Genomic DNA, 27,881 nt, shown 5'->3' on the forward strand with positions numbered 1-27,881 from the left:
TCCCCACATTTCAGCTCCTCCGGAGCAGCTTCCTCTCTACAGCAGCAAATGCCTGAGCCGGCCACACAGCCGTGTCTTCTGGTGCAGGAATTGGTGCGCTCTGCAGGCAGCTGCGGCTCTGCTGGACAGGAGACACGAGGGTAGTGGGGTGTCCCCAGGGCCTTTCTGGTGGTTGTACCCCACCTCTGAGGATGGCTACACTGGCTGACTGGCCACAGGGCACCTCATCGTCCCTGGGGATGACTGTAGGGTGGCCCCAAGAGGGAGTGGAGGCCTGGAGAGCTGCAAGGGGCTTTCAGCACAGGTCTCTCAAGGACAGATGACGCCATTGATGCTTCCATCTCCTAGTGGCAAGGAGGTCACCTGGGCTGGTCCACAAGGCTGTTTGCAAAGGTCTCCAGGTTCAGGCAATAATTCAGAAATGTTCAGGCTCATTTCACCAGCCTTAAAAAGCACAGCTCTCCCGTGGTGGGGAGGGGGCCCTGTTCCAGGGAAGATGCTGGGGACTTTGTTGGCAGAGTTCTACGCTGCTTTCTCAGGCCATTTCTTGTCTCCTGGAGTTGTGTTCTCAGGATGAGGCCATGAGTGAGAGAGGGAAAGGGGAGAGGAGAGAAGCCTTTCTCTGGTGGCGTGAGTGGGTACATGGGGGGGTGGGAATCTATCAAGTGCCGCCCCCCCCCTCCACAGACAGTCAAGTTAGGCCAGCCTAGATGGTAGCAGTAACTTTGCAGTGACTTCAAGTGTCCCTAAGATGAACTTCCACCTTCTGGTTTCCTGCCTTTGGGTACTTGTGATGCCTGTTTTCCGAGGCAGATCATCTTGTTTGGGACGCACTTGCTGGTGTCAGTTGTTTAAGCCTTAGGGTTAATGCATTCATTTGAAAGGAAGCAAGTGTACCCTGTACCTTTTGCTTGCAGACGTGGGTTGCTGCTGGACTGGGCTGGGCCGGGCCAGGCTTGGGGTGGAAGCTGGCCACCAGGAGGCATCTCCTCCGTCCCAGCAGCACAGAGGGCAGGACCCACTGCTGCGCAAGAGGCATCTCCCTTCCCTTCCGGCCTGCATCCATGTGTGCAGGCAGGGTCAGCCTACATGCTTCCCTTGACCAGTTTGTCCTGAGAACCCCCTTCAGCCCTGGGCAAACCAGGGTGGCTGGTCACCCCCTCCTGCCCAGCCTGGCCCTGCTGCTGTGTCTCAGGCCAGCTGCCCCAGCTCAGGGCCTTCTGGGCTTCCAGCCGCTGGGATTCCCACCCCGCTGGCCTCATCCTGGCTCCCTCTGGTCCCCAATCGCCTTCCCCTCCCCAGCTTCCAGCACCTGACAGGTCCCACCTCCTGGGACCGGGTGGCCAGGGACCAGAGTGCTCTGCCACCATCCTTGGCAGAAAACCTGCCTGCAGCTCCCACCAGGACCAGACCAAAGGCCAGGCTGCCCCCACCTGACCAGCATGGGGGAGCAGGAACATCTCCCAGGGTTGCTCCTGGCGGCCTGCTGAGGTGGTTGGTGCTCCCAGAGCACTTAAGAGCCCTGTTAGAATGTTCCCCTGGCTGCAGGAACCCACTCCAGCACCAGCTTGTTTGTGAACCCGAGAAATGGGTTTGGAGGCAGCTTTGGAGGCGCTGAGAGGGAGTGAACATGGGGGGCTTGCAAGAGTTGTGTGCAGTGGGGGAGCAAGGGAGGAGCTCCTGATGCCAGCTCTGGGGACTCAGGGTGAGCCCACCCCCCCACAGCCAGGCTCCCCAGTTACCGAGCTGGGGCCATACTTCCTTCCCTGCAGTGAGAGGAGGCAGAAGTAGGGGCCTCACAGTGCACACAGCCCCCAGCAGGGTGGTGTCCAGGTCAGGGATGGAGGGCTGGGAGCTCCAGCCCAAGACCCCAGCAGGTCACGCCCCTCCTGCCCATGATCCCTGACCTGCCCACCACACTGGGGCAAGGGGCCTGGGCCATGGGGTTCTGGGAGGCTGACTCTGGGGTGTGACTGGGGGAGGGGCAAGCAGGCCCCACCCACCCATGTGGGGAGGGCACAGCCCCTGTCAAGGGCACCCAGCCAGTCACCTTATCCACTCAGAAAAGTGAAAGATTTTATTCTGGGGAGAAGTTGCCAAAAATACTCATCTGTGATGTGGGGGCGGGGGCAGAGGGGCCTGGGCTCTGGCCACTGCTAGGCGGCTGGGACAGGTAAGTCACCTGGATCAGAAAATGCTTGGTCTCATTTAGACACAGTCCTTGGAGAGAGAAAAACTCAGTCAGGGCTTGGGGCAGGGATGGGGGTGTGGGAGCTGGGGGAGGGTCCCAGGGTCCCCCCAAGGGGGAGTGAATGGAGAGCCCCTCCAGGCCTACGCCCCACCCAACTCCTTGACTCCTTCCTCCATCCCAGGGCCTCGGGTAAATGTGGTGGTGAGGTTATGCCCCCAAACTGGGCAGAGGGACAAATATTATTTTTCTTTAAAGGAGACAATTATTTTTAATCTCTGAAATGTGTGCAGAACTATCAAAGTAAAAAAGAATGGAAGGTAAAGCCAGATTGAATTAGGGAGTGAAAGAAGGGGGAGCAAGTAAGAGGGAGAAAGGGAAGGACAGGTGACTGAAAAGGGGAAGAAATAAGCAGGTGAGCGAGGCTCGGAGGTGTCCTGTGCTCCCCAGGACGGACACTCGGTTGCCAAAACTGGACATTGCAACCCTGTGGTTTGTTTGCTCTTGCTTCCAGGAGCGCAGGGGCAGTGGGCACAAGCCCAGGACACTGGGGAGAAGGTAGAGGAGAGGGAGAGCCTGGGAGCAACCTGGAGTAGATCCGAGGTGTGGCTCCAAGTTTCCTCAGGGCTTAGCGAACAAGGAAATATAAACAATCGGGGGGGTTTGGGATCCAATTCATAACAGTAATTACCAGTAAAAATAATCAACACAATTATAACACATGTAGTAAAACGGTTCCCAAGGGGCAACTGGACTTGGTAAAATCATAGCCCTCTGTTAAACGGTATGGGGAGGGGGGCCAACAGCTGTGACTGGTAAAATAGGATGGGGGTTGATCAATGAATCAGTTTCACTGAAAAATTTACATGGAGAAGAACCAATACTGATGCAATCATTTCAGCGCAATAAAAAAAAAAAGTGATTAAAAGAAAATACTTTGTGTTGGTTACAAATTGGTCAAGGAATTAAGTTGGTGTCTTGGAGAGTCCACTCCAGAAAAGTGTGAAGGTTTAGGATAAGGAGGGTTATGTTGTTTGCATTTATACCCGAGGTGCTGGAGTAGTCTCTGGTGCCTCCCTCATGTGGAGCCCCCCCACCCCCATGCGGGGACCCCCCCATCCCCTTGTGGTCCCCCACCCCGCGCCTAGGGCCCTCCCCCTTTCCCAGGCCCGGCTCAGGCCCGCCTCTCAGCAGGGAGTGGAGGGAACCCCGCGGGCGGGGGCTCACAGGCGGGCCGGCTCCTCGGGGTGCTGGGTGCTGGCTGGCGACTCAAGGTGCAGGGGCCGCGGGGGGCCGCCGGGCCCGGGGACCTGCCGCGGCGGGATGAGGGGCGGCAGCAGTGGCAGGGGCAGCAGGGGCGGCAGGGACGGCGGCCGCGATGGCAGGATCAGGTGGGGGCCCAAGGCGCTCGTGCCGCCCCTGCTGCGGGGGTACAGGGCTGCGGGGGGCAGGAGAGAGCCTCGATTTGTCCCGAGGACCCTCGGTCCCGAGGCCGCGTCTCAGTGGGTGTGAAGGGGCAGAGAAACCCCGAGCCCAGGCGCGCTGGAGCCCTGGCAAGGCCCCCCCGCGCCCCCTGCCCCTCGCGGGCACCAGGATTGGGGAGAAAAGAAGGAAGAGGAGGGGCTGTGCAAGGTGTGGTGTCCCGCCCAGCCCGCTGCCGTGGCAACAGGAGTGAGGGCCGCAGGGGAGATGGCGGGTGCGCCCCCCCCCCCCCCCCGCCCCCGGGGCCCTGGCGCAGGTGGGCGGGGGACTCACGCGAGTAGACGGCGCCCACGACGGCACTAGTGCGCACCGGCTCCTGTAGGGGTCCGGAGGGTGGCCGCGGGGCCTTCCCGGCTGCGAGGAGAAGTGGAGCAAGCCGGGTGCGGCTGGGGATCCCCGCATTCCCGGCCCTCCTGGAGCCCATCCTGAGCCAGGTCACCTCCCCTCCGGGGACCAGACCGAATTCCCCTGCAGCCCCCAGCCCTCTTCCCACCCGCTGCCCTTACCTGTCCCTCCTGGGGGATGGCTCCGGCCCTGCCTTCTCTAGTCTAAAAGAGGTTTTTGGAAAGTAAATCAAGGCCAGGGAGGAGACAGACGTCATTTTAGCCTCACAAGCCACAAGTGACATGTCTGAAGTTTAGTCTGACGGTTCTGGGGTATGCCCTCTGGAGGCCAGACCATGGCAGAGGCTTCCCTTCCCTGGTGTCCTCCCCCTTCTCATCCAGCTGAGGATCAGCCTGCCTGCCCCCAGGGCTCTGCAGGAAGACTAAGGGGAGGGGAGGGACACACGCTGACGGCCACCCAGGGCACGTAGGGCCTGTGCCAAGGTGGACAGCTCAGGGCAGGAAGGCGCTCCCACCCCCCCACCCCCAGGACTCCTAACTGTGCCTAATGCCTGGAGGGCACCGTCTCCTGGGATCTTTCTATGGCAGTCCCCAGATCATTACCAGCACACATGCCACTTTCTCAGAACGTCCTTCAGCACCCCATCCTGAATATAAAGTGCCCCTCCCTAAGTCATCCTCCCTCCCCTTTCCATGGATCATCTTCACTCTCTGAATCTACTCATTACATTGTATCATCCCATGTAGAATAAACACCCTATCGGGCCAGTTACTTGCATCAGCGTGACCCCACTGGGTTTGCCCAGTGGTGTCTCAGCTTCTGGCACCAAAGAGGGGCTGGGGAATTATGAGCCAAGCAACCAGTGGCAAGGGACACCATGCAGATCTCCCTGTAAGTAAGGACTCACTGTTGGGGGAGAGGGGGCTGGTGGGGGCTGGTGGGATCTGGTGGGGGCTGGCAGCCTCCAGCTATCAGCATCTTCTAGGTCCTCCCAGCCAATGGCCAAGCTGAGGGGGGTCAGCCTGGACCTTATCTGCCCTGTGTATGAAGGTCTCTATCTGCTCCCCATACAGCCCCTGCATTCCTAACTCTGCCACAGAGTCTGCCTTCCAGAGACCCCACCTGACACAGGGTGCTACTCTGATTCCCCAGTAGCTTTTGGCTTCCATAGTGCTGGGATCCTATCCCTTGACCCTGAACCAAGAACTACCTGTGTGCTTTGTGGGTCCTGCCTGAGCACAAGAGCTGGGCAGAGGCTCCCTGACCCCACTCTGATCACTGGTTGGCGCCTGCGTGCTACCAGGGGTCAGAGGCAGGACCTGCCACCAGCTGGCCAGTAATATGGAATCAGCTCTCCCCTGACTGTCTCACGGCTTCCCTCCCAGATAAGGGATGTGGCCTAGGTTACAAATTTAAAATCAGGATCTAGTTGAGGCTTCGACTTAACCAGCCGGCTCTGTCCTTAGCACACTGCAGACCTCCTACGTCCCAAACCATCTGGCCGTCCTGCCCAACTCCTGCTCCTCCTGAGTCCTCCCACCCTGTCAGCCTCGGCCGACCCCTGCCCCTCTTCGTCCTGGCTCAGGAAGCTTCCGGACATGACCCTGGCGGAGGAGAAAAGTTTTCAGGGGCCCATGGAGAAGGGATCCAGGCAGAGACTGCGGCATAAGCAGAGGCCCTGAGGCACAGAAGGCACTGGCTTGTGGGGACAGGGCACATGGATCCGTGAGGCTGGAGGGAGGGGACAGCAGGCGAGGTGGGGAGCTGGGGGGGCCTGCAGGTGGCTGAGGAGCCGGGGGTGGGGGAGGGAACAGCGTGGTGGGCTGAAGATGGCCCCCAAAGGGGTCCTCACCCTAATCCCCAGAACCTGTGAAAATGTTGCCTTACATGGCAAAAGGAACTTTGCAGATGTGCTTAAATCAAGGATTTTAAGACGGGAGGTTGTCCTACATTACCTGGATGGGTCAATGTCATCCCAATGGAGGCAGGAGGATCAGAGTCGGAGCAGAGATGGGACGATGAAAGCAGAGAGGGGGAGGGACCACGAACCGAAGAATGGGGTGGCACAGGAAACGGATTCTCCCCAGAACCCCAAGAAGGACCCAGTCCTGCCGACACCCTGACATCTGCCCCTCTAAGATTCGTGTCGCATTGCTGGCCTCCAGAACTAGGACAATACACTGGTATTTTTAAGCCACTGCATTTGTGGTCATGTGTTACAGCAGCTGTGGGAGCCCAAGCAGCCGGGTCCTGAGCCCTGAGGGGTCCAGCCAGGTGAGCACGTGGGCAATTCACTTCAGGCTGGTAAGGAGGGCCAGGGCTGGCCCCGTGTCTCCATGCTGGGTTCCCCCTCCTGCCTCTGTGCCCCCATCCTTCCACTGCGAGGTCATCCCTGGCCGCCTCCCCGTACCGAGTCTGCCTGTGCTTACGCCTTGTTCCGCAGTCTTCCCCAACTGCCAGCCTGCTCACCCAGTCCCAGGTCTGCACCCCGGCTGCCTGCACCGTCTCTGGGGCCTGTGGTCTTTTGAGTAAGTCTGGGCTCCTCATGATGGCATCTACACCGATCAATGCCCTGGGCTGGCCCCAGGCCACCTGGAGCCCCTGAGCTAGCTGGGACTGGGGTGGAGGTGGTGGGGGGAGGCCAGGCAGGTGCCCAAGTGGGCGAGAAGCAAACGCGTGGATGGGGCTGGGCTGCGGCAGTGCCAGTGAGTAGGTTCTCATGGTAAGCTAGACTCCGATCCCTTTGTTAGGCAGTCAAGGACTCAGACTGAAGCCCCGCTTTGCTGCGTGTGTCCTGGGAGGGAACGATCCACTCCCTGAGAGCAGAGACCTCCCTCCCCATGTGGATCCGTGGTGGGGAAGGGCTGCTGGGCCCAGGCAGGGACGCAGACGTGGTCCTGCAGGCAGGCTGGCTCCAGCCCCCAGATCCTCCCTTCCTCACCTGTCTCTCTGGGTGGTGGCCAGGGTGGAAGGAAGCAGGGCAGCGCCTGGCACAGTCAGGGCTCATTAGAGCAGCTGTTATCACTATTCTGCTGGGTGGCTCAGAAGCTGGAGGACCTGGGCGGCTGAGTCACCTTCAAGAGGGGCACTACCACCACCCACGGCTGCAAGTGCCTACCCCGGGCAGATGCAGGGCCTGGGATGGCATCCCTGGGATGGCATCCAGTGGGTAGAAAGGTGGCCACCCCAAAAGATACGTCCCTTGGGACCTAAGAGCATGACCTTATTTGGAAAAAGGGTCTTTGCAGGTGTAATTAAATGAAGGATCTCAAGCTGAGATCATCCTAACCCAGCGGTGTCGAGAGGAGAGAAGGGGAGGGGAGGGGACTTGGAGGAGGAGGCCACGTGGGGACAGAGGCAGAGAAGGAGGTGATGCAACCGCCAGCAAAAGGACACCTGGGCCACTCAAAGCTGGAAAAGGCGAGGCAGGATCTCCCCCTAGATCCTTCGGAGGAAACAGGGCCCTGCCGACACCTTGCTTTCAAATGCCTCGCACCCAGAACAGTGAGAATAAATGCCTCTTGTATTAAGACACCTGATTTATGGTGATTTGCTGTAGTAGCCACAGGAAACAAATAGAGTAGCCCCCTTTCCTTTTCTTATAACTCTGTTGTCCAGTTCTCAAGCCAATGGGGGTGAAGAATAATTACAATAGGCAGTTTCTGCCCCTCTGTCATCCAGCAGCGGCTCCCAGGTCAAGGATGGGGCAGGGCGTGGCTGCCAGCTCAGGGTAAAATTTAGAACTCCTCTTCCCAGAGGGGAAAGAAGCCCTAAAGGGACATCTAGGCGGGTTACTCTTGTTGTATTCCAGCCTAGTGCAGGAGGCTGGAGTCCTGGAGTCTGCAGCAGGAAAACAGCTGAGCTCCTGAGCTCCTAACTGTGCCTGCTTCCTCCTGCCACAGGGCCTTTGCATGGGGATGCTCTCTTCCCACCCCGTCCATCCAGCTAACACCCATTTCCCCTGCAGAGCGAAGCCCCAGCACCCTCCCCAGGGTGGCCTCCCTCCCGGGGTCAGCATCCCTCCTTACAGGCTGTCTTCCTGCACCCAGCCCAGGGCCTGGCACTCTGGAGGGGCACATTTTGGCAAGTGACTCCATGAGGGTCAGGGCCCTGCCTGCACCCACTGGAGCACCCACTCTCATCCCATGGCCCTGCCCAGCAAAGCCAGGATCCCCGGGCTGGGGGGCCAGAGAGACCCAATGCTCCTCACCTGCCAGTTCTTTCTCCATGGTGGCCCCAGGCTGCGCCCCGTCCTGGAAGCTCATTCGGCCTTTGTATAGGATCCCGTCCACTCCCAGGATGTCCACCTCGGCCTGGGGGACAGCCCGGTCCCCGGTCAGGGCCTTCCTGCTCCCTCTCCAGGCCACCTACCTCCTCCACCTGCTAGGGGCCTACTCCCATGCCTGATGGGGGTGCTGAGCCAAGGATCCCCCTTCCAGTGGAGCCCTGGAGCACGGAGGAGGCTGAGCTGGACTCACTGTGTCATAATCAAGCAATTCGGGGTCCCCGTAGGGGTAGAGCGTTGACAGATTATAGGGCTTGAGCTTGAGGCCAGTGTTATTTCGGGGGCCATCGCCCCAATCCCTTGGAGGACTCAGGGCGTCCAGGCTCTCCTCCTGCTCCCCAAGGTTCTGAAGTTGCTGCAGCCGCTGCTGTTCCCTGGAGCAGATGAGGGATCAGCAGCCACCTGGAGCCCACTTCCTCCCCAGAGAAGCCTCAGGCTGTGCCAGAGGGCCTGACTAGCAGCCCCAGAAGACTGGAATTTCCTCAGCCTGCCTCTGGCTACAGCTGGGACACCCAGGGCCTGATGTATGCATTTGGACGTGTAGAGTTGGGGACAGGGGAACAAAATCAAGACATGTTTCCCCAGTCCCCAGCCAGGCCACAGCTTGTGATCTGGCTGCCAAAGGCATGCTGTTCGCATCAAGGAGGAATCAGGTAAGAAAGGGGGGCAGAGGCCCTGGCATCCCCCACCTGACCAGAGGCACATGCTTGGCTGGGCTCTGGGAGGGCCCAGGAACCCTGGATGTCAGGATGTGGAGGGCTGGAGCTGGGATTTGGACTTAAGGCTAAAGGCCAGTGGGAAACGGGCTGGATCTGGAGTGCCACAGCCTTGGTCTGGATGCTGGAGCTGCCACTTCCTGGCTGCATCCTTGGGGCCAGGCTACTCAATTACTCCAAGGCTCAGTTTCCTCAACTGTGAAATGGGGATGATGCTAGCACACACCTCAGGGGGCCAGGCTGGTCGGAGCACCTAGCATGGAGCCAGGGCCCATGGGGGTTGACAGTCATTGCTACGTCCCTCTCTGTGAAGTGGGGACAGTCATTGCAGCCCACAGGGAGTGACACAACTTAAAGGAGAAACCCTCCCACAAAAGCACCCAACAGTTCTTGGCTTAAGATAGACATCTAACCAATATGACAGTGTCTCACCTCTGGGGTCATCTCATTCATCCATCTGTCACCCAAGCCACTTCCTGGAACGTCTCCTTTAGGGGTTGAATCATGTCCCCCAAAAAGACACACTCAGATCCCAACTCCCAGTGCTCTGAATGTAATCTTATTTGGAGATAGGGTCTTTGAAGATGTGGTTAGTTAAAATGAGGCCAAACTGGATTCAGGGGGGCTCCGATTCAATGTGACTGGTGACCTTCTGAGAAGACAGACACTGGAAGAAGGGCATGTGACCACTGAGACAGAGATCAGAGCCCAGGGATTGCCGGAGGCTAGGAAGGGCAAGAAAGGAGTCAACCCTAAAGATTTCAGGCCTCTGGAACCAAGAGACAATCGTTTCTGTTGTTTTAAACCACCCAGTTTGCAGTGCTTTGCACGGGAGCCCTAGGAGACCAAAGCAGTCTCCCGGGCAGATGGCTGGCCACTACTCCAGACAGATCTTTGCAGGAAAAGGCTCTGGGAGTCTGGAGTGTTCTCCGTGAGGCAGGTCCCCACCCTGCAGTATGCTCACCTCATCTGTTGCCGCTGCAAGTACTCGTAGCTGTTGGCGCTGGTGGGCCGCAGCTGCGACAGCAGGTGGGCTTTGCGAATGGTGATGAGGTGTCTGTGGGAAGACAAGACAGTGGCCACAGCTAAGGGTGGGGGGCGCACATGGCTAGCAGAGGCTCGAGCTCTCATCTCCACAAAGCCTTCCCTGCTGGAGGAAGGAGGAGAGACTTGGAATATGCCCATCCTCCAGCGGGCCACTCTCTCCAGAACCGTCCACCAATGAGGTCAACGCAAAAGGGGTCTGAGGAGCCTGGAGGAAACTGGAAACTTCATAAAACATCTTTGCATGAATGTTCACAGCAGCATAGTCACAGTAGCCAAGAGGTGGAAGCACCCCAAGTGTCCACCGATGGACAAAGAGATAGACAAAATGTGGTCTGTCCATACAAAGGAAATGTTCTTTTAGCCATAAAATGGAATAAAGTTCTAACACACGTGACAATGTGGATGAACCTTAAAAACTTATGCTGACTGAAATAAGCAAGACACAAAAAGGACAGATATTATATGATTCTACTTATATGACATGTCTAGAAGGAGATAATTCATAGAGACAGAAAGTAGATTAGAGATATAGTCTACTCTGATCAAGGGGCTAGGGGAGGGCAAATGGAGAATTATCGCTGAATGGATGCAGAGTCGTGGTTTGGGAAGATGGAAAAGTTTTGGCTATGGGTGGTGGTGATGGGAGCATACAATGCTGAAAATGGAATTAATGCCACCAAATTACACACCTAATAATGGTTACAATGGGAAACTTTTGTTATATATGTGTTACCACAATACAAATTTAACAAAAACTGCCATCTAAAAAAAGACACATTTTTTGTTTATTTGGTACAAAATTTATATTTTAACTAGTGCATTTCCTAATATAACTTATGTGGACAGCTTAATTGAACAGCATAAGTACATGGAACCTTGAGCAGGGCATGAGATTTTGTTGGTTTGTCCAGAGTGATGCTCCGATAAATCCCAGAGTGATTTGAACAGTGAATAAAAAGTATTTGCAAAGTCCCCTTCGGGGAATGGTGAGAAAGGGGGAAAATTCAAGTTTCCCAAGTTGAATTCTTGATATTCTCACAAGCAGTGGGGACAACCAAAGCTATAGGCTGAGCCCCCAATCTTGGGGTTTGTTCATATGAAACTTAACCCCACAAAGGAAAGGTTAAGCCTACTTAAAATTAGGCCTAAGAGTCACCCCCAAGAGAACCTCTTTTGTTGCTCAGATGTGGCCTCTCTCTCTCCAGCCAACACAGCAAGCAAACTCACTGCCCTCCCCCTCTCTACGTGGGACATGACTCCCAGGGGTGTGGACCTTCCTGGGAACGTGGAACAGAAATCCTAGAATGATCTGAGACTCAGCATCAAGGGATTGAGAAAAACCCTAGAATGAGCTGAGACTCAGCATCAAGGGATTGAGAAAACCTTCTCGACCAAAAGGGGGAAGAGCGAAATGAGACAAAATAAAGTGCCAATGGCCAAGAGAGTCCAAACAGAGTCGAGAGGTTATCCTGGAGGTTATTCTTACGCATTAAATAGATATCACCTTGTTATCCAAGAGGAAATGGAGAGGCTGGAGGGAACTGCCTGAAAATGTAGAGCTGTGTTCCAGTAGCCATGTTTCTTTAAGATGATTGTATAATGATATAGCTTTCACAATGTGACAGTGTGATTGTGAAAACCTTGTGTCTGATGCTCCTTTTATCTACCTTATCAACAGACAAGTAGAACATATGGAATAAAAATGAATAATAGGAGGAACAAATGTTAAAATAAATTTAAATTGAAATGCTAGTGATCAGTGAAAGGAAAGGGTAAGGGGTAGGGCATGTATGAATTTTTTTCTGTTGCCTTTTTATTTCTTTTTCTGAATTGATGCAAATGTCCCAAGAAATGATCATGATGATGAATATGCAACTTTGTGATGATATTGTGAATTACTGATTATATATGTAGAACGGAATGATCAAAAGATAAGAATGTTTGCGTTTTTGTTTGGTGTTATATATATTTTTGTTAATTTAAAAAAATGCTAAGGAGAAAAAATAAAAAAGACACATTTCTAATTATAAAAACAAAACCCCAAGGTTGGCAAACCCATATTGCCCAGAGACAGAACGCAGATTAGTGGTTCCCAGGGATGCGAATGGGTCTGGGTTTCTCTCTGGGGTGTGGAAAATGTTTTGGAGCTAGATGGAAGCAATGGCTGCACCACAGTGTCAATGTACAAACTACCACTGAACATGGCATTTTAACATGGTTAATTTTATTTTATGTGAATTTTACCTCAACAAAATTTAAAAACAAGCACAAAACAACCTATAAACCTCCCAGGGAGCAATAACTGTTTCACATCTTGATGTGAGTAGTGGTTTCACAGGCACCTGTAAATATCCACTGAATTGTACAACTAAAATTTGTGTTTTAACTGTGTGTATGTGAAACCACAACAGAATTTTAAATACGTATTGATTGTCAAAACTGTGGGAAGCATTAAAAAGCATGTAGAACCAACAGAGCATATAACCAACTGCATACATTTTGATGCGTGTCCTTCCAGTATTTTCCCACGCTTCTGTACTTTTTTTTTACAGAAATAAGATCGCAGTATACCTACTACTTTGAAACTTCCTTTTTTCATTTAATTCATTGTGAGCATTATTCCCAGTCGTTCAATATTCCTCCACAACGCTATCTGAAAGGCCATGCATGTTGACATTGAAATGATATAAAATTTAAAATTTCAGTTCCTCAGTCATGCTGAGCACATGTCAGGGGTTCACCAGTCATGTGGGCGAGTGGCCACCGCCCTGGGCAGCGTGGATATTGCACACTTCTGCGGACATGGGGCATTATACCCGATAGTGTGTGCTGCAGTGCCGTTTCCAGAGGCTGATGAGAAGTTACCTCAGTTCATTTCCCATCTCCCTATTGCTGGACTTGGGGTAACGTCCAATTTTCTGACTATTATAAATAAAGCTGCAATGACATCAGTGGTTTGAAAGAAAACTTCTGGACAGAGCCCCAAAGCCCCTGTGCGACGGGAGCTGGCCTGGGCGGGCAGCCAGGGCCGGGCAGGCACCGCAGAGGCTGTGGGCACTGCCAAGGCGGGGGCTGTTCTCCTGTGGGCAGTGCAGAACAAAACCTGTTAGATTGCAGCAGTGAGTTCTGCTTCCCCTCGCGATGATGACACCCTTTTCTCTTGGAGTTGTTCCAGGGCAGGCACTAGAGAGGGTTGCTCAAGAGAAGAACGGATGTCCTGGAAGATGCCCCCAGCCCCAGGACTCCCTTGGGGAATAAATGAAATGATGTCTACAGGAGTGTGCATAAGTGGTGCCCGTGGGTCGATGCACACGGATGCACGAGGAAGGACGTCTACAGAGTGATGCACACAGGCACACGCGCAGTGGCCTCTGGAGACCCCCGGTGGGCCCCCCAAGGAGAAGGCGCCCCCTCGTGGGGAGGCGGTGGTGGTACTCACGGGCCAGTCACCATTTCCACGGGCCGGTCGCAGGAAATACATTTCACCCTCTCGAACAGTTTCCTGCAAGGTATCAATCCAGCTCCATCAGCTGGGCAGCTGGGGCAGACCCTCCTTTCCCAGACCCAGGCAGGGCTTGGTGGGGAGGGGCCGCAGGTCTGTCTGTGCCTTGGTGCTAGGATTCCTTCTGCAGGCCCCCCACCCCAGGGCTACACCCAGCTCAGCTCCTTGGGCCCCTGCCCACCCTTTATCTGGGGTCTCATGGGGCAGAGGTGCAGATAAAAGTGCTTATGGTTTGTGTCACCAACCCAAACACCACGGATGGTCTTTGAAATCGGTGGGCTTCTGGAAGATTCCTGAAGGGTGGGCATTGGGGGAGTGTGAGGGGTGATGTGAGGAGGGAAACCGCCCCATGGTTGCGTAGGGTGCTGTCCAGGTGCTGATCCTGGGCTTAAAGTCTCCTAGACCCGCTTTACAACCTCGCTGACTCCTCTCTGCCAAAAGCCTAGGTTTCCTCATCTGGGGCTAACAGGCTTTGGAGCAGACCTCTCCCAGAAGCCCTTCCGTCACTGGGGTCAGAGCATCCACCCCTGACAGTGACCCATATGACCCCTTGTGCCCTCGGTCCCGCCCTGCTTCCACCCACCCACCCCCACTACCAAGATGGGAAGGCTCCCCACCCCAGTCCTTCCCAGAATCCCCCGGATGCCCTCATTTCCTCCCTGGAGAGAGGGCCCCCACCCAGAAAGGCTCAGGGGGCCCCCTGCACTCACCTCCTAAAGCCTGCAGCACTGTCTGGGTCAAATCGGAGGCCCTCGATCAGCAGTTTCCTGACAATATTCCAAACCTCTTCCATTTCTTTCTTCATGGGATCCAGATCACTTTGGACTAGCTGTCAACAGCCAAAGAAGAGAAAAGAGGGTCTAGTCAACTGACTCACACCCTGCCTCATCCCAGAGAAGCACCCTACACAGTTCTGCAGAGTATAAAGAGATCAAAACAAAATGAGGCAGTCAAGGGAAGGAAAAACAGTAAAGCTTGGGTTAAGGTCCATACCCCCTGTTCTAGTTTGCTAGCTGCCGGAATGAAATATACCAGAAACAGAATGGTTTTTAAAAAGGTGGAATTTAATAAGTTGCTAGTTTACAGTTCTAAGGCTGAGAAAGTGTCCCAATTAAAACAAGTCTATAGAAATGTCCAATCTAAGGCTTCCAGGGAAAGTACCTTAGTTCAAGAAGGCCACTGAAGTTCAGGGTTTCTCCCTCAAGTGGAAGGGCACATGGCTAACACAGTCAGAGTTCCTCTCTCATCTGGAAAGGCACATGGTGAACACACTATCATCTGCTGGCTTCTTCTTCTGGCTTCCTGTTTAATGAAGCTCCCTGGGAGGCATTTTTCTTTTTCATCTCCAATGGTTGCTGGTTGGTGGACTCTGCTTCTTGTGGCTATGTCATTCTGCTCTACTCTCTCTGAATCTCTTTCATTCTCCAAAATGTTTCCTCTTTTATAGGACTCCAGAAACTTTTCAGTACTCATCCAAATGGGTGGAGACACATCTCCCCTAATCCAGATTAACAGCCACTGTTGATTGGGTTACATCTCCAGGGAGGTGATCTAATTCATACAGTATTGAATAGGGATTATTCTGCTTTATGAAATGGGATTTTGATTAAAACATGGCTTTTCTAGGGGACATACATTATTTCAAACCAGCACACCCCCCTAATACATGCAAGGCCTCATGGCTTGGGGGGAGCTGCAAAGTGAGCTTCCCAGCAGCCAAGGCAAAGAAACACCATCAGTTGCTGACTCCAAAAGATAAAACCTAACCCACAGCTTAATTACAGGCCCAGAGGCCAGAGAAACATTTCTCCCAATGGTCGCCATTCACCTAAAATCCATGCATTCAGCTACAGTTACTGAGTAGCTGCCAGGTATTGAACCAGGCTTCCTCAAATCTCTCCAGTAACTAGTGGAGCTTCACCCACAGGAATTGTAACTTCCAAACAGGGATCATTCCACAGTTGGTTGCCTTCACCAATCAAAGAGATCTGTTTACTGGACCCTCTGGGGAAACACAGCCCCTCTCCCTCCTCTGGATGCAAGGCTGGCGTTGTGGGCAGGCCACCTGCACAGACCACATGGCCCCATGCTCAGAAAGGCCCTGGGTACCGAGAGAACCTCTTTTGTTGCTCAGATGTAGCCTCTCTCTCCAGCCAACACAACAAGCATACTCACTGCCCTCCCCTTCTCTGTGTAGGACATGACTTCCAGGCGTGTGGACCTACCTGGCAACGTGGGACAGAAATCCTAGAGTGAGCTGAGACTCAGCATCAAGGAATTGAGAAAACCTTCTTGACCAAAAGGGGGAAGAGCGAAATGAGACAAAATAAAGTTCCAATGGCTGAGAGATTCCAAACAGAGTTGAGAGGTTATCCTGGAGGTTATTCTTACGCATTAAATAGATATCACCTTGTTAGTCAAGATGTAATGGAGAGGCTCGAGGGAACTGCCTGAAAATGTAGAGCTGTGTTCCAGTAGCCATGTTTCTTTTTTTTAAATTTTTTTTTATTTTTTATTAATTAACAGAAAAAAGAAAAAAAAGAAATTAACCCAACATTTAGAAATCATACCATTCTACATATGCAATCAGTAATTCTTAACATCATCACATAGATGCATGATCATCGTTTCTTAGTACATTTGCATTGGTTTAGAAGAACTAGAAACACAACAGAAAAAGATATAGAATGTTAATGTAGAGAAAAAAAATAAAAGTAATAATAATAGTAAAAACAAACAAAAAAACAACCAGACAGACAAAAACAAACAAAAAACAAAAACAACAACAACAACAAAAAAACCCTTATAGCTCAGATGCAGCTTCATTCAGTGTTTTAACATGATTACTTTACAATTAGGTATTATTGTGTTGTCCATTTTAGAGTTTTTGTATCTAGTCCTGCTGCACAGTCTGTATCCCTTCAGCTCCAATTACCCATTATCTTACCCTGTTTCTAACTCCTGCTGGACTCTGTTACCAATGACATATTCCAAGTTTATTCTCGAGTGTCGATTCACATCATTGGGACCATACAGTATTTGTCTTTTAGTTTTTGGCTAGACTCACTCAGCATAATGTTCTCTAGGTCCATCCATGTTATTACATGCTTCATAAGTTTATCCTGTCTTAAAGCTGCATAATATTCCATCGTATGTATATACCACAGTTTGTTTAGCCACTCGTCTGTTGATGGACATTTTGGCTGTTTCCATCTCTTTGCAATTGTAAATAATGCTGCTATAAACATTGGTGTGCAAATGTCCGTTTGTGTCTTTGCCCTTAAGTCCTTTGAGTAGATTCCCAGCAATGGTATTGCTGGGTCGTATGGCAATTCTATATTCAGCTTTTTGAGGAACCGCCAAACTGCCTTCCACAGTGGTTGTGCCATTTGATATTCCCACCAACAGTGGATAAGTGTGCCTCTTTCTCCGCATCCTCTCCAGCACTTGTCATTTTCTGTTTTGTTGATAATGGCCATTCTGGTGGGTGTGAGATGATATCTCATTGTGGTTTTGATTTGCATTTCTCTAATGGCCAGAGACATTGAGCATCTCTTCATGTGCCTTTTGGCCATTTGTATTTCCTCTTTTGAGAGGTGTCTGTTCAAGTCTTTTTCCCATTTTGTAATTGGGTTGGCTGTCTTTTTGTTGTTGAGTTGAACAATCTCTTTATAAATTCTGGATACTAGACCTTTATCTGATATGTCGTTTCCAAATATTGTCTCCCATTGTGTAGGCTGTCTTTCTACTTTCTTGATGAAGTTCTTTGATGCACAAAAGTGTTTAATTTTGAGGAGCTCCCATTTATTTATTTCCTTCTTCAGTGCTCTTGCTTTAGGTTTAAGGTCCATAAAACCACCTCCAATTGTAAGTTTCATAAGATATCTCCCTACATTTTCCTCTAACTGTTTTATGGTCTTAGACCTAATGTTTAGATCTTTGATCCATTTTGAGTTAACTTTTGTATAGAGTGTGAGATACGGGTCTTCTTTCATTCTTTTGCATATGGATATCCAGTTCTCTAGGCACCATTTATTGAAGAGACTGTTCTGTCCCAGGTGAGTTGGCTTGACTGCCTTATCAAAGATCAAATGTCCACAGATGAGAGGGTCTATATCTGAGCACTCTATTCGATTCCATTGGTCGATATATCTATCTTTATGCCAATACCATGCTGTTTTGACCACTGTGGCTTCATAATATGCCTTAAAGTCAGGCAGCGCGAGACCTCCAGCTTCGTTTTTTTTCCTCAAGATGTTTTTAGCAATTCGGGGCACCCTGCCCTTCCAGATAAATTTGCTTATTGGTTTTTCTATTTCTGAAAAATAAGTTGTTGGGATTTTGATTGGTATTGCATTGAATCTGTAGGTCAATTTAGGTAGGATTGACATCTTAACTATATTTAGTCTTCCAATCCATGAACACGGTATGCCCTTCCATCTATTTAGGTCTTCTGTGATTTCTTTTAACAGTTTTTTGTAGTTTTCTTTATATAGGTTTTTTGTCTCTTTAGTTAAATTTATTCCTAGGTATTTTATTCTTTTAGTTGCAATTGTAAATGGGATTCGTTTCTTGATTTCCTGCCATGTTTCTTTAAGATGATTGTATAATGATATAGCTTTCACAATGTGACTGTGTGATTGTGAAAACCTTGTGTCTGATGCTCCTTTTATCTACCTTATCAACAGGCGAGTAAAACATATGGAATAAAAATAAATAATAGGGGGAACAAATGTTAAAATAAATTTAGATTGAGATGCTAGTGATCGATGAAAGGGAGGGGTAAGGGGTATGGTGTGTATGAATATTTTCTATTGTCTTTTTATTTTTTTTCTGAATTGATGGCAATGTTCTAAGAAATGATCATGATGATGAGTATGCAACTATGTGATGATGTGAATTGCTCATTACACACGTAGAGCGGAATGATCAAAAGTTAAGAATGTTTGTGTTTGTTGTTATATTTTTTAAAAAAATGAAAAATTAATAAAAAAGAAAGAAAGGCCCCAGGTAGTTTAATGCTCTACTGTCGCTGTCTTAAAATTCTTAATAATTTTACCTTTGAACTGTGTGACGTTAAGTTAAAGTCCAGTGGGACAGTTGGAATAGCTTCAGGCCCAGAGGCATTGCTGAGCCACTGGCCTGGGACCCTAGCATCCCCACGCCTCGAAGAAGTGGGGGGGGGGGGCTTGCAGGGGGACAGTGGGGGAGTGGCTGAGCGGCAGGTCCCCAGACCTGGACCAGACAGGAAGCAGCAACCACAGATAGCAGCAGTGGTGGAGGGGAAGGGCTGCACCCGGGAGCAGGTCGCCTATCCATCCCCAGGCTCAGAAATAGAAGTGAAATGTAAAGAGGGTCACATTTAATGGAAGAGAACACTATTTCATGTAAAGCTCCAGAAAAAACAGTTGTTAATGAGGAAGACAATTTTTAAATTAATTTTTCTTTGCATTTGAAGATACAGCAATAGAATGCACATTTAAAATTATATAGAAATCATGAAACCACTTTAAGCTTAGTGTAATGTTTTCAAGGTTCATCCATGTAGTAACATATAAAGTACTTCATTCTTTTTATGGCTGAATAATGTTCCATTGTATGGATAGACCATATTTTATTTTTCCATTCATCTATTGATGGATATTTGGGTTGTCTTCACTTTTTGGCCATTAGAAATTCTGCTGCTATGAACATTTGTGAACAAGTTTCTGCATGGATGTATGTTTTCATTTCCCTTGGGTACATAACTAGGAGCAGAGTAGAATTGCTGGCTCATATTGTAACTCTATGTCTATTCCTCTGAGAAAATGCCAGCCTGTTTTCCAAACTGGGACTTGCGAGCTTTTAGAGAGTAAAGCTTCCAGTGTCCAGATTATGGTCTCTAAATACCATTCTCGATTACAAGGAACTAAGACTCCATGGAGAAATGGCTGATTTAGATCTGAGGCAGGGAATATTCAAGATGAACTTGTAACATCCTCTCATATTAGAAAGCAAGGAAGCTATCCAAAACTAGAGTGTCAAGTCAAAAGGACAGGAAACCAGCTTATAGGGGTTACCACAGGCCAAAAATGAGACAATCTGAGGACAAAATAAATTACCATTGATTAAGCATGTTGAACATTTATAAGTCCAGTTGAATAACGAAAAGACAAACAGCCCAATATAAAAATGGGCCAAAAATCCCAACCAGCATCTTTCCTGTTAACCCTAAAGAATACCCAGGGCTCTGTCTGAGATCCTATAAAAGTTTCACACACTAAGTTTACTTTTCAGAGACCTAAAACCTTCAGTTCGTTCCTAGGCCAGTTAAGCCCTGAAACCCCGAGGCGCCAGTCTCTCCAAGAACATCAACCAGTTCCGTCCCCCTATCCCATATTGCTAACACCCCTTTTCAACATGAAAAAGTTAGAATGGGTACAGCCCCCAAATCCCTAAAGATTGGGAGAAGGATAAAAATAAAAGGAGGTGTTATGACAGAGAAGTTAGGATTTAACAAATGAGTATGACTAGAGAATCATATTGATATTTCTTTTTAGTCCCCAGTGTCTTGGAGCAGTTAGAAGGAAAAACCTGAATTTGTGGAACTGTAACCCATACAAGCTTTGCAATCTGTTCTATAACTACGTGTTAAAATGTACTTTGAAATTTATTGCTTTTCTGTATCAATGTTATATTTCGCATTTAAAGAAATGTTTTTTAAAAAGGGCCAAAAGCTGAGCCCCCAGTCTTGGCGTTTGTTCATATGAAACTTAACACCACAAAGGATAGGTCAAGCCTACTTAAAATTAGTCCTAAGAGTCACCCCCAAGAGAGCCTCTTTTGTTGCTCAGATGTGGCCTCTCTCTCCAGCCAACACAACAAGCAATCTCACCACCCTCCCCCTGTCTGTGTGGGACATGACTCCCAGGGGTGTGGACCTTCCTGGCAACGTGGGACAGAAATCCTAGAATGAGCCGAGACTCAGCATCAAACCATTGAGAAAACCTTCTCGACCAAAAGGGGGAAGAGGGAAATGAGGCAAAGTGTCAATGGCTGAGAGATTCCAAACAGAGTTGAGAGGTTATCCTGGAGGTTATTCTTACACATTAAGAATATCACCTTAATATCACCTTGTTATTCAAGATGTAATGGAGAGGCTGGAGGGAACTGCCTGAAAATGTAGAGCTGTGTTCCAGTAGCCATGTTTCTTGATGATGAATGTATAATGATACAGCTTTCACAATGTGACTGTGTGATTGCGAAAACCTTGTGTCTGATGCTCCTTTTATCTACCTTGTCAACAGACGAGTAGAACATATGGAATAAAAATAAATAATAAGGGGGAACAAATGTTAGAATAAATTTAGTTCGAAATGCTAGTGACCAATGAAAGCGAGGGGTAAGGGGTATGGTATGTTTAATCTTTTTTTTTTTCTGTTTTCGTTTTATTTCTTTTTCTGTTGTCTTTTTATTTCTTTTCCTGAATTGATGCAAATGTTCTAAGAAATGATGAAGATGCAACTATGTGCTGATATTGTGAATTACTAATTATATATGTAGAATGGAATGATCATATGTTAATGTTTATGTTCGTTTGTTGTTTTTTTAATTAATAAAGAAAAAAAAAGAAAAAAAGGGCCAATAGGACACATGTTGCATGATCTCACTTATACAAAATAATAAGAATATGCAAATTTACAGAGTCAGAAACTAGAGTGCAGGTTACCAGGGGCTGAGGTTGAGCTAGGGAGTGGGGAGGTAATGCTGAATGGGTACAGAGTTTCTGTTTGGGGTGACAGGAAGCTTTGGTAATGGATGGTGGTGATGGAAGCACAAGGTTGTGAATGTAATTAACACCACTAAACTGTATATTTGAATTTAAACAGGTAAATTTTAGGTTGTATACATTTTACCAGAATAAAAATAAGAAAAAAACATAGAACTGTACAACGCAAACAGTAAACCCTGTTCATCTCTCAAATGTAAACTATGGGCTACAGTTCATAGCATAATTATAATAATATTGTTTCATCAATCATAATAGAGGTTCACACTAATGCAAAATGTTAATAACAGGGAAAACTGCGTGAGAGATGGGCATATGGAACTCTGTACTTTCTGCAGGATTTTTCTGTAAACCTACAATTCTCGAATTCAAGAAAATGAGAGAAAGAAATGGGCAAAAGATTTCAACAGACATTTCTCCAAAGAAGATCTATAAATGGCTAACAAGCACAAGAAAAGATGTTCAACAACATTAACCATTAGAGAAATGCAACCAGACTGTACAACAATGAAAATCAAAATCCACGATTCATCCTGACACAAAAGGGAAAGTAAAAAATAAACATGAAAAAGAGAAACTCTGTGCCGGTTTGAATCTTGTGTACCCAGAAAAGTCAAGTTCTTTAATCCTCATTCAATATTGCTGGGTGGAAGCTTTTTTTTTTTGCTATTCCTTCTTTTCTTTTTTTTAATTTATTAAACATGCCAACATACAAACACAAACATTCTTACCATATGATCATTCCATTCTTTCTTTTCTTTTAGATTTCATATTTGAGTTTACTCTTCATTTAACTTTTAAAACACTACTGTGATTGAATGTTAAAAACAATAGCAAGTAGTGAACATATTATGGTTACAGTCCTTCAGTTATTCACTGCTGCATATATAAAATGCCAGTAGGGAGTGTTATTCACTGGCCCCAACTAAGAGGTTTGACCCTGAACTCCATCTCTGCAGTGATGCTCGTTGTCATCTGCTTCTCCGCTGTTATGGCATCATCTTTCCTGACTGGGATCAAAGTCCACCAGGTCCACCTGATCCATTTCATGAGTTTCTTTTACTTCTTCCCTCTTAGGTAGGAGTTTCCCCAGCAAAGACAGTTTATCAGGAGAGAGAAAGCCATTCTCAGGAAAGTTTACTTTTTTAAAATTTTATTTATGAAACATAATCACATACAAACATTCTTACATGTGATCATTCTATTCTTGTTATATAATCAATAACTCACAATATCATCACATAGTTGTATATTCATCATTGTGATAATTTCTTAGAACATTTGCATCAATTCAGAAAAAGAAATAAAAAGAAAACAGAAAAAAATTCATACATACCATACCCCTTACCCCTCCCTTTCATTGATCACTAGCATTTCAATCTACTAAATTTATTTTAACATTTGTTCCCCTATTATTTATTTATTTTTAATCCATATGTTTTAATCGTCTGTTGATAAGGCAGATAAAAGGAGTATCAGACTCAAGGTTTTCACAATCACACAGTCACATTGCAAAAGCTGTATCATTATACAATCATCTTCAAGAAACTTGGCTACTGGAACACAGCTCTACATCTCCAGCCTCTCCACTAAGCTTAACTAAAAAGGTGATATCTATTTAATGTGTAAGAATAACCTCCAGGATAACCTCTCGACTCTGGAATCTCTCAGCCATTGACACTTTATTTTGTCTCATTTTGCTCTTCCCCCTTTTGATCAAGAAGGTTTTCTTAATCCCTTGATGCTGAGTCTCAGCTCATTCTAGGATTTCTGTCCCACGTTGCCAGGAAGGTCAACACCCCTGGGAGTCATGTCCCATGTAGAGAGGGGGAGGGCAGTGAGTTTGCTTGTCATGTTGGCTAAGAGAGAGAGGCCACATCTGAGCAACACAAGAGGTTCTCTTGGGGGTGACTCTCAGGCCTAATTTTAAGTAGGCTTAGCCTATCCTTTGTGGGATTAAGTTTCATATGAACAAACCCCAATATTGGGGGCTCAGCCTATTGCTTTGGTTGTCCCCACTGCTTGTGAGAATATCAAGAATTCAACTTTGAATTTTCCCCCTTTCTCACCATTCCCCAAAGGGGATTTTGCAAATGCTTTTTTATTCACTGTTCAAATCACTCTGGGATTTATCGGGGCATCACTCTGAACAAACCTACAAAATCTCAGGCCCTACTCAAGGTTTTATGAACTATGATATTCAATTAAGCTGTCCACATAAGTTATGTTAGGAAATGCACTAATCAAAATATAAACTTTGAACCAAATAAAATTTTTTTACTTTAGTCTCACACATAAGTTAAAGTTTTAAAATATTAATTACCATCTATTTTCAACTGGGTGGGAGTTATTTGATTATCTATGGAGATGTGACCCACCCAATTGTGGGTGGTAACTTTTGATTAGATGGTTTCCAAGGAGATGTGTCTCCACCCATTCAAGATGGGATTGCTTGCCCTTTAAGAGGGAACAATTTTGGAAAAAGCTATAGAGCCCACATAGCCAGAGACCTTTGGAGATGAAGAAGGAAAACATCCCGGGGGAGCTTCGTGAAACAAGAAGCTGGAGCGAAAGCTAGCAGAAGTCACCACGTTTGCCATGTGCCTTTCCACTTGAGAGAGGAACCCTGAAATTCATCTGCCTTCTTGAACCAAGGTATCTTTCCCTGGATGCCTTAGATTGGACATTTCTATAGATTTGCTTTAATTTGGACTTGCGAGTTAATAAATTTTTCCTTTTTAAAAAGCTATTCCATTTCTGGTAAATCATATTCTGGCAGCTTGCAAACTAGAACACCCTCCTTTCCCACCACTTATTAGAGGTGGCTATTGAACCAATATCTTACAGTGAAAACTGGTAATTAAAGAAATAATTCTTATTGTCCCTGTTTTTTTCTGTAGAAATCACATTTCAGTGTAGCTAAGGAGCTCAAGTTGATCAGGAATAGAAAGCTCTCCTTTATAGAATTCTAGCTGGTGAATGTAGAAGAAGCAACACTAGTGCTAGAAGATCAACATTTTGCAATCCCTATGAAAACTGATTCAAGCAAAAATCCTCAATGGATGAGGAATCTACTAGGAGAATGGCCAGTGGGAATGGACTTCCATGGGGTGCCAAAGTGTCACCCCACAGATTACTCACTACTGGTAAGGGGAGAAACACCCCTTTACACTGGTGGACCCTGATGACCCTAAAGGGACCATCCCCACATGACCTCCTGCTGAGCTGAAGCAATGGGAAATGCACAGCATGCCCCCAGATTATCCCTTTCCCAACTTTCTATTCTGAAAACTTTTCAACCTACAGAAAAATTGCAAGGGTAGTACAAAGGATAATCACATGTCCTTCATTCGTCAATTTGTAATATTTTGCCATGTTTGCTTTAACCACACATGCGCATGTATTTATATCCTTTTTTTCCTTGAACCATCTGAAGACATCAAGATCCATCATCCCTACAAAAAGTTAAACACAGAATTACCATATGACCCAGCAATGCCACTCCTGGGTATAGACCCAAAGGAATTGAAGGCTCAAAGACATACCTGTACACCAAAGTTCACAGCAACAGTATTTCCAATAGCCAAAAGGTGGGGACAACCCAAATATCCATCAACCCATAAATGAATAAACATAATGTGGTACATCCATACAATGGAATATAATTTGGCCACAAAAGGGAATGAAGTTCTCGTACAGGCTACATGGATGAACCCTGAAGACTTTGTTAAGTGAGAGAAGCCAGACACAAAAGGTCACCCCCTAGATGAATCCAGACCTGGCACTGTGGAATTAACAATTTCATCCTGATCAAAAGGGGAAAAAGAAGTGTAACTAATGAAGTATCAGTGGCAGAGAGAGTTCAAAAAGAGTCAAGAGGCTACTCTGGAGGTTGCTCTTATGTAAGCGTCACTGAATCTTGCTACCTATCATAACCTGCCAACCCCCAAACAGGACTATTCCAGCCAATCCTAAAGAACACCTATGGCAATATATAAGATTCCACAAGGGTCCCATGCCTAGGGCAACTTTCCAGAAACCTACAACCTCCAGATGGGGCCCTGGTCCAGATAAGTCCTGAAACCCACCCCAGCCTCTTCAGAACATCAGATAGTTCTATCACCCCATATTAGTGACAGACCCTTCCAATATGAAAAATTAAGAATGGCCATAACCCAAACACCCCTAAAGAGAGGTATGGAAAGATCAAAGGTGATGGTGGAGTTATACAGAGAAGATAGGATTTAACAAATGAATATGAATGCCAGATCATTAAATTGATATCTCTTTTAGCCTCCAGTCTTTTAGAGCAGTTAGAAGTAAAAACCTAAAATTGTGGGATTGTAATCCATGCCAAACTCTGAAATACGTTCTACTACTAATTGTGGTGTTGTGCTTTGAAATTTATTGCTTTTTTGTATATATGTTATTTTTCACAAAAAAAGAAGGAAAAAAGTCAATTGTGATGATAAAAAAATTATTATTCCTTCTAGTCTCCTATATTCTGGAGCAGCTAAAAGGAAAAACCTGAGACAATCATATGGCAGCCCATGACAAGGATCTGCCCTATAACCACTTGTTGAAGAGTACTTTGAAAACTATTGCTTTTTTATTTCTTTGCTTTGTATACATGTTATACTATATAATTTAAAAAGTTAAAAATAAAAGATATATATGGGTCAAAATGAACCAGAAACTTGCCATAAGTCAGTTCTATAGATAAAATTGTCTCTCAAATCCTAGGGAAGTGTAAATTGTAAATAAATGCAGATGTATATTAAAAAAAACAAACAGGTCACTCCCTAAACAAGTGAACATGTGTCTCCTAAGAACAGAGACATTCTCCTATGGAGTCACCACACAATTCTCCCTTAGAAAATTTAGCATTAATACCACACTATTATTTAATATGCAGCCAATATTCACATTTTCCCAATTGTCCAAATGATGTCTTTCATAGCTGTTTTGTTTAGTCCAGAGTTGACTAAAGGACCATGAGCCACATTTAATTGTCACATCTCTCTGGGGTCTTTTAATCCAAAGCTGTTTCCCAATTAATTTTTTAATTACGAAGCATCCTTGACAAAAAATGTTTAACCTGGATCTGACCAAGCTTTTTGAGCTAACTACTTCCAGAAAATTTCCAGAAAATTCTGGAATAGATGAAAAAATTAAATGACACCAAGAGGAAGCAATAAGACAAATCCAAAGGGTAGGGTATTCTACAGAAGAGCTGACCTGTTTTTCTACAATAACTCAGAAATGGGGACAAAAGGACTCTTCTACATGAAAAGAGTCTCAAGAAACAAAACAACCAAATACAATACATGGTAAGACTGTGTTTCCTGGTTCAATCGAGCCAACTCCAAACATGGGTTGGGAATTAGATCAAAGAAGGAATACCTGTTAATTCGTTAAATGTAAATAACCATATTGTGGTTATGTATGAAGTACCCTCATCTTTTAGAAATAATTACTAAATTTTTTATGGGTAAAATGTCATGATACTTCATAAAAAGGAAGCAAATATAGCAGCATGGTAATAATAAAGCTAAATGGTAGGTAAATGGGTGCACTTCTGTACATATTTGAAATGTTGTTGTTTTACATGACCCTACATTCATTTCTTTTCTTTCTTCTTTTTCTTTATTGTGGTAAAATTTACAAACCATAAAACAAATCATTAACCACTTAAAAGTGTGCAGTTCAATGGCACTTAGAGCATGCACGTTGTTTGTGCAACCACCACCTCTATCTAGTTCCAAGACATTTTTATCACCCCAAACAGGAGCCTGGTACCCATTACAGGTACTCCCCATTCCTCTCTCTCTCCCACTGTCTGCTTTGTCTCTGGATTTGCCTATTCTGGATGTTTCAGACAGATGCGATCATACAGTATGTGGCCCTTTGCATCTCGCCTCATTCACTCATCAGAACTTTTTTGAAGTCCATCCACTGCTGCTTTTCTTTTCATTGTCTTGGCCTGACCTCAGGCAGAAGCCGCCAGGCACCTTAACTACATTGTCAGAGGGCCTGGCCCAAGGCAGAGGTCAGTCCAGAGAGGCAGCGGCTCAAGGGCCAACCTTCTACAGAAAGGGCCAGGCAGAGGCTAGCTCAGGGCCTACGGGAATCCTCACTGCAAACTCCCCAATCCTGGGTAGCTTCAGCTTGGGGTGCACTGGGGCACTCCCAGTCCCTCATTCTTCGGCTTCTTGTATTCTTAGAATTGCCGGAATCTCCCAATTGGTCAGTCCACCCATTGCCCCATTTCCACTCCTGCTTCTCCAGTTCTCCACCCAGCAGCCAAGGGTGGTTCCAAAATACAAATCGCAATACTCAGGGGCTCCTGGCTACCCCTCAGAGGACAGAGTTACATCTGAGATGTATGGCAAAAGTTCCCCTCCTCAGTCACCACTGGCTTTTCTTCCTTTTCACTTCACCACAGTGGCCTTCTCTTCCTTCCAAAACCTAGCTAGGCTCCCCCCTACTCCTGGGCCTTCGCAAGTGCTACTTCCCTCTGCCGGGACTGCCCTGAGGCTGCGCTGTCA

General features: G+C 47.4%; 1 protein-coding gene across 5 annotated transcripts in view; it reads right to left on the minus strand.

Moving 5' to 3' along the window:
* Positions 1-2,063: 2,063 nt before the first annotated feature.
* Positions 2,064-27,881, minus strand: part of C23H16orf96 (chromosome 23 C16orf96 homolog) — a 97,966-nt gene continuing 72,148 nt past the window's right edge. For 3 of the 5 annotated variants that reach the window (XM_077141933.1, XM_077141929.1, XM_077141931.1), the window contains 5 exons: positions 14,276-14,394; positions 13,503-13,565; positions 9,981-10,073; positions 8,494-8,674; positions 4,552-8,328 (listed from right to left, as the gene is read on the minus strand). In XM_077141933.1, coding sequence (XP_076998048.1) covers positions 7,828-8,328; positions 8,494-8,674; positions 9,981-10,073; positions 13,503-13,565; positions 14,276-14,394 — 957 coding nt within the window. In that variant the 3' untranslated portion in view covers positions 4,552-7,827. Of the gene's footprint in view, positions 2,221-3,415; positions 3,627-3,943; positions 4,025-4,551; positions 8,329-8,493; positions 8,675-9,980; positions 10,074-12,010; positions 13,144-13,502; positions 13,566-14,275; positions 14,395-27,881 lie in introns of those variants that run through there. The other 2 variants (XM_077141930.1, XM_077141934.1) reach the window with 2 other exon arrangements.

This window comes from Tamandua tetradactyla, chromosome 23 (assembly GCF_023851605.1).
Source record: "Tamandua tetradactyla isolate mTamTet1 chromosome 23, mTamTet1.pri, whole genome shotgun sequence".
Lineage (NCBI taxonomy): Eukaryota > Metazoa > Chordata > Mammalia > Pilosa > Myrmecophagidae > Tamandua > Tamandua tetradactyla.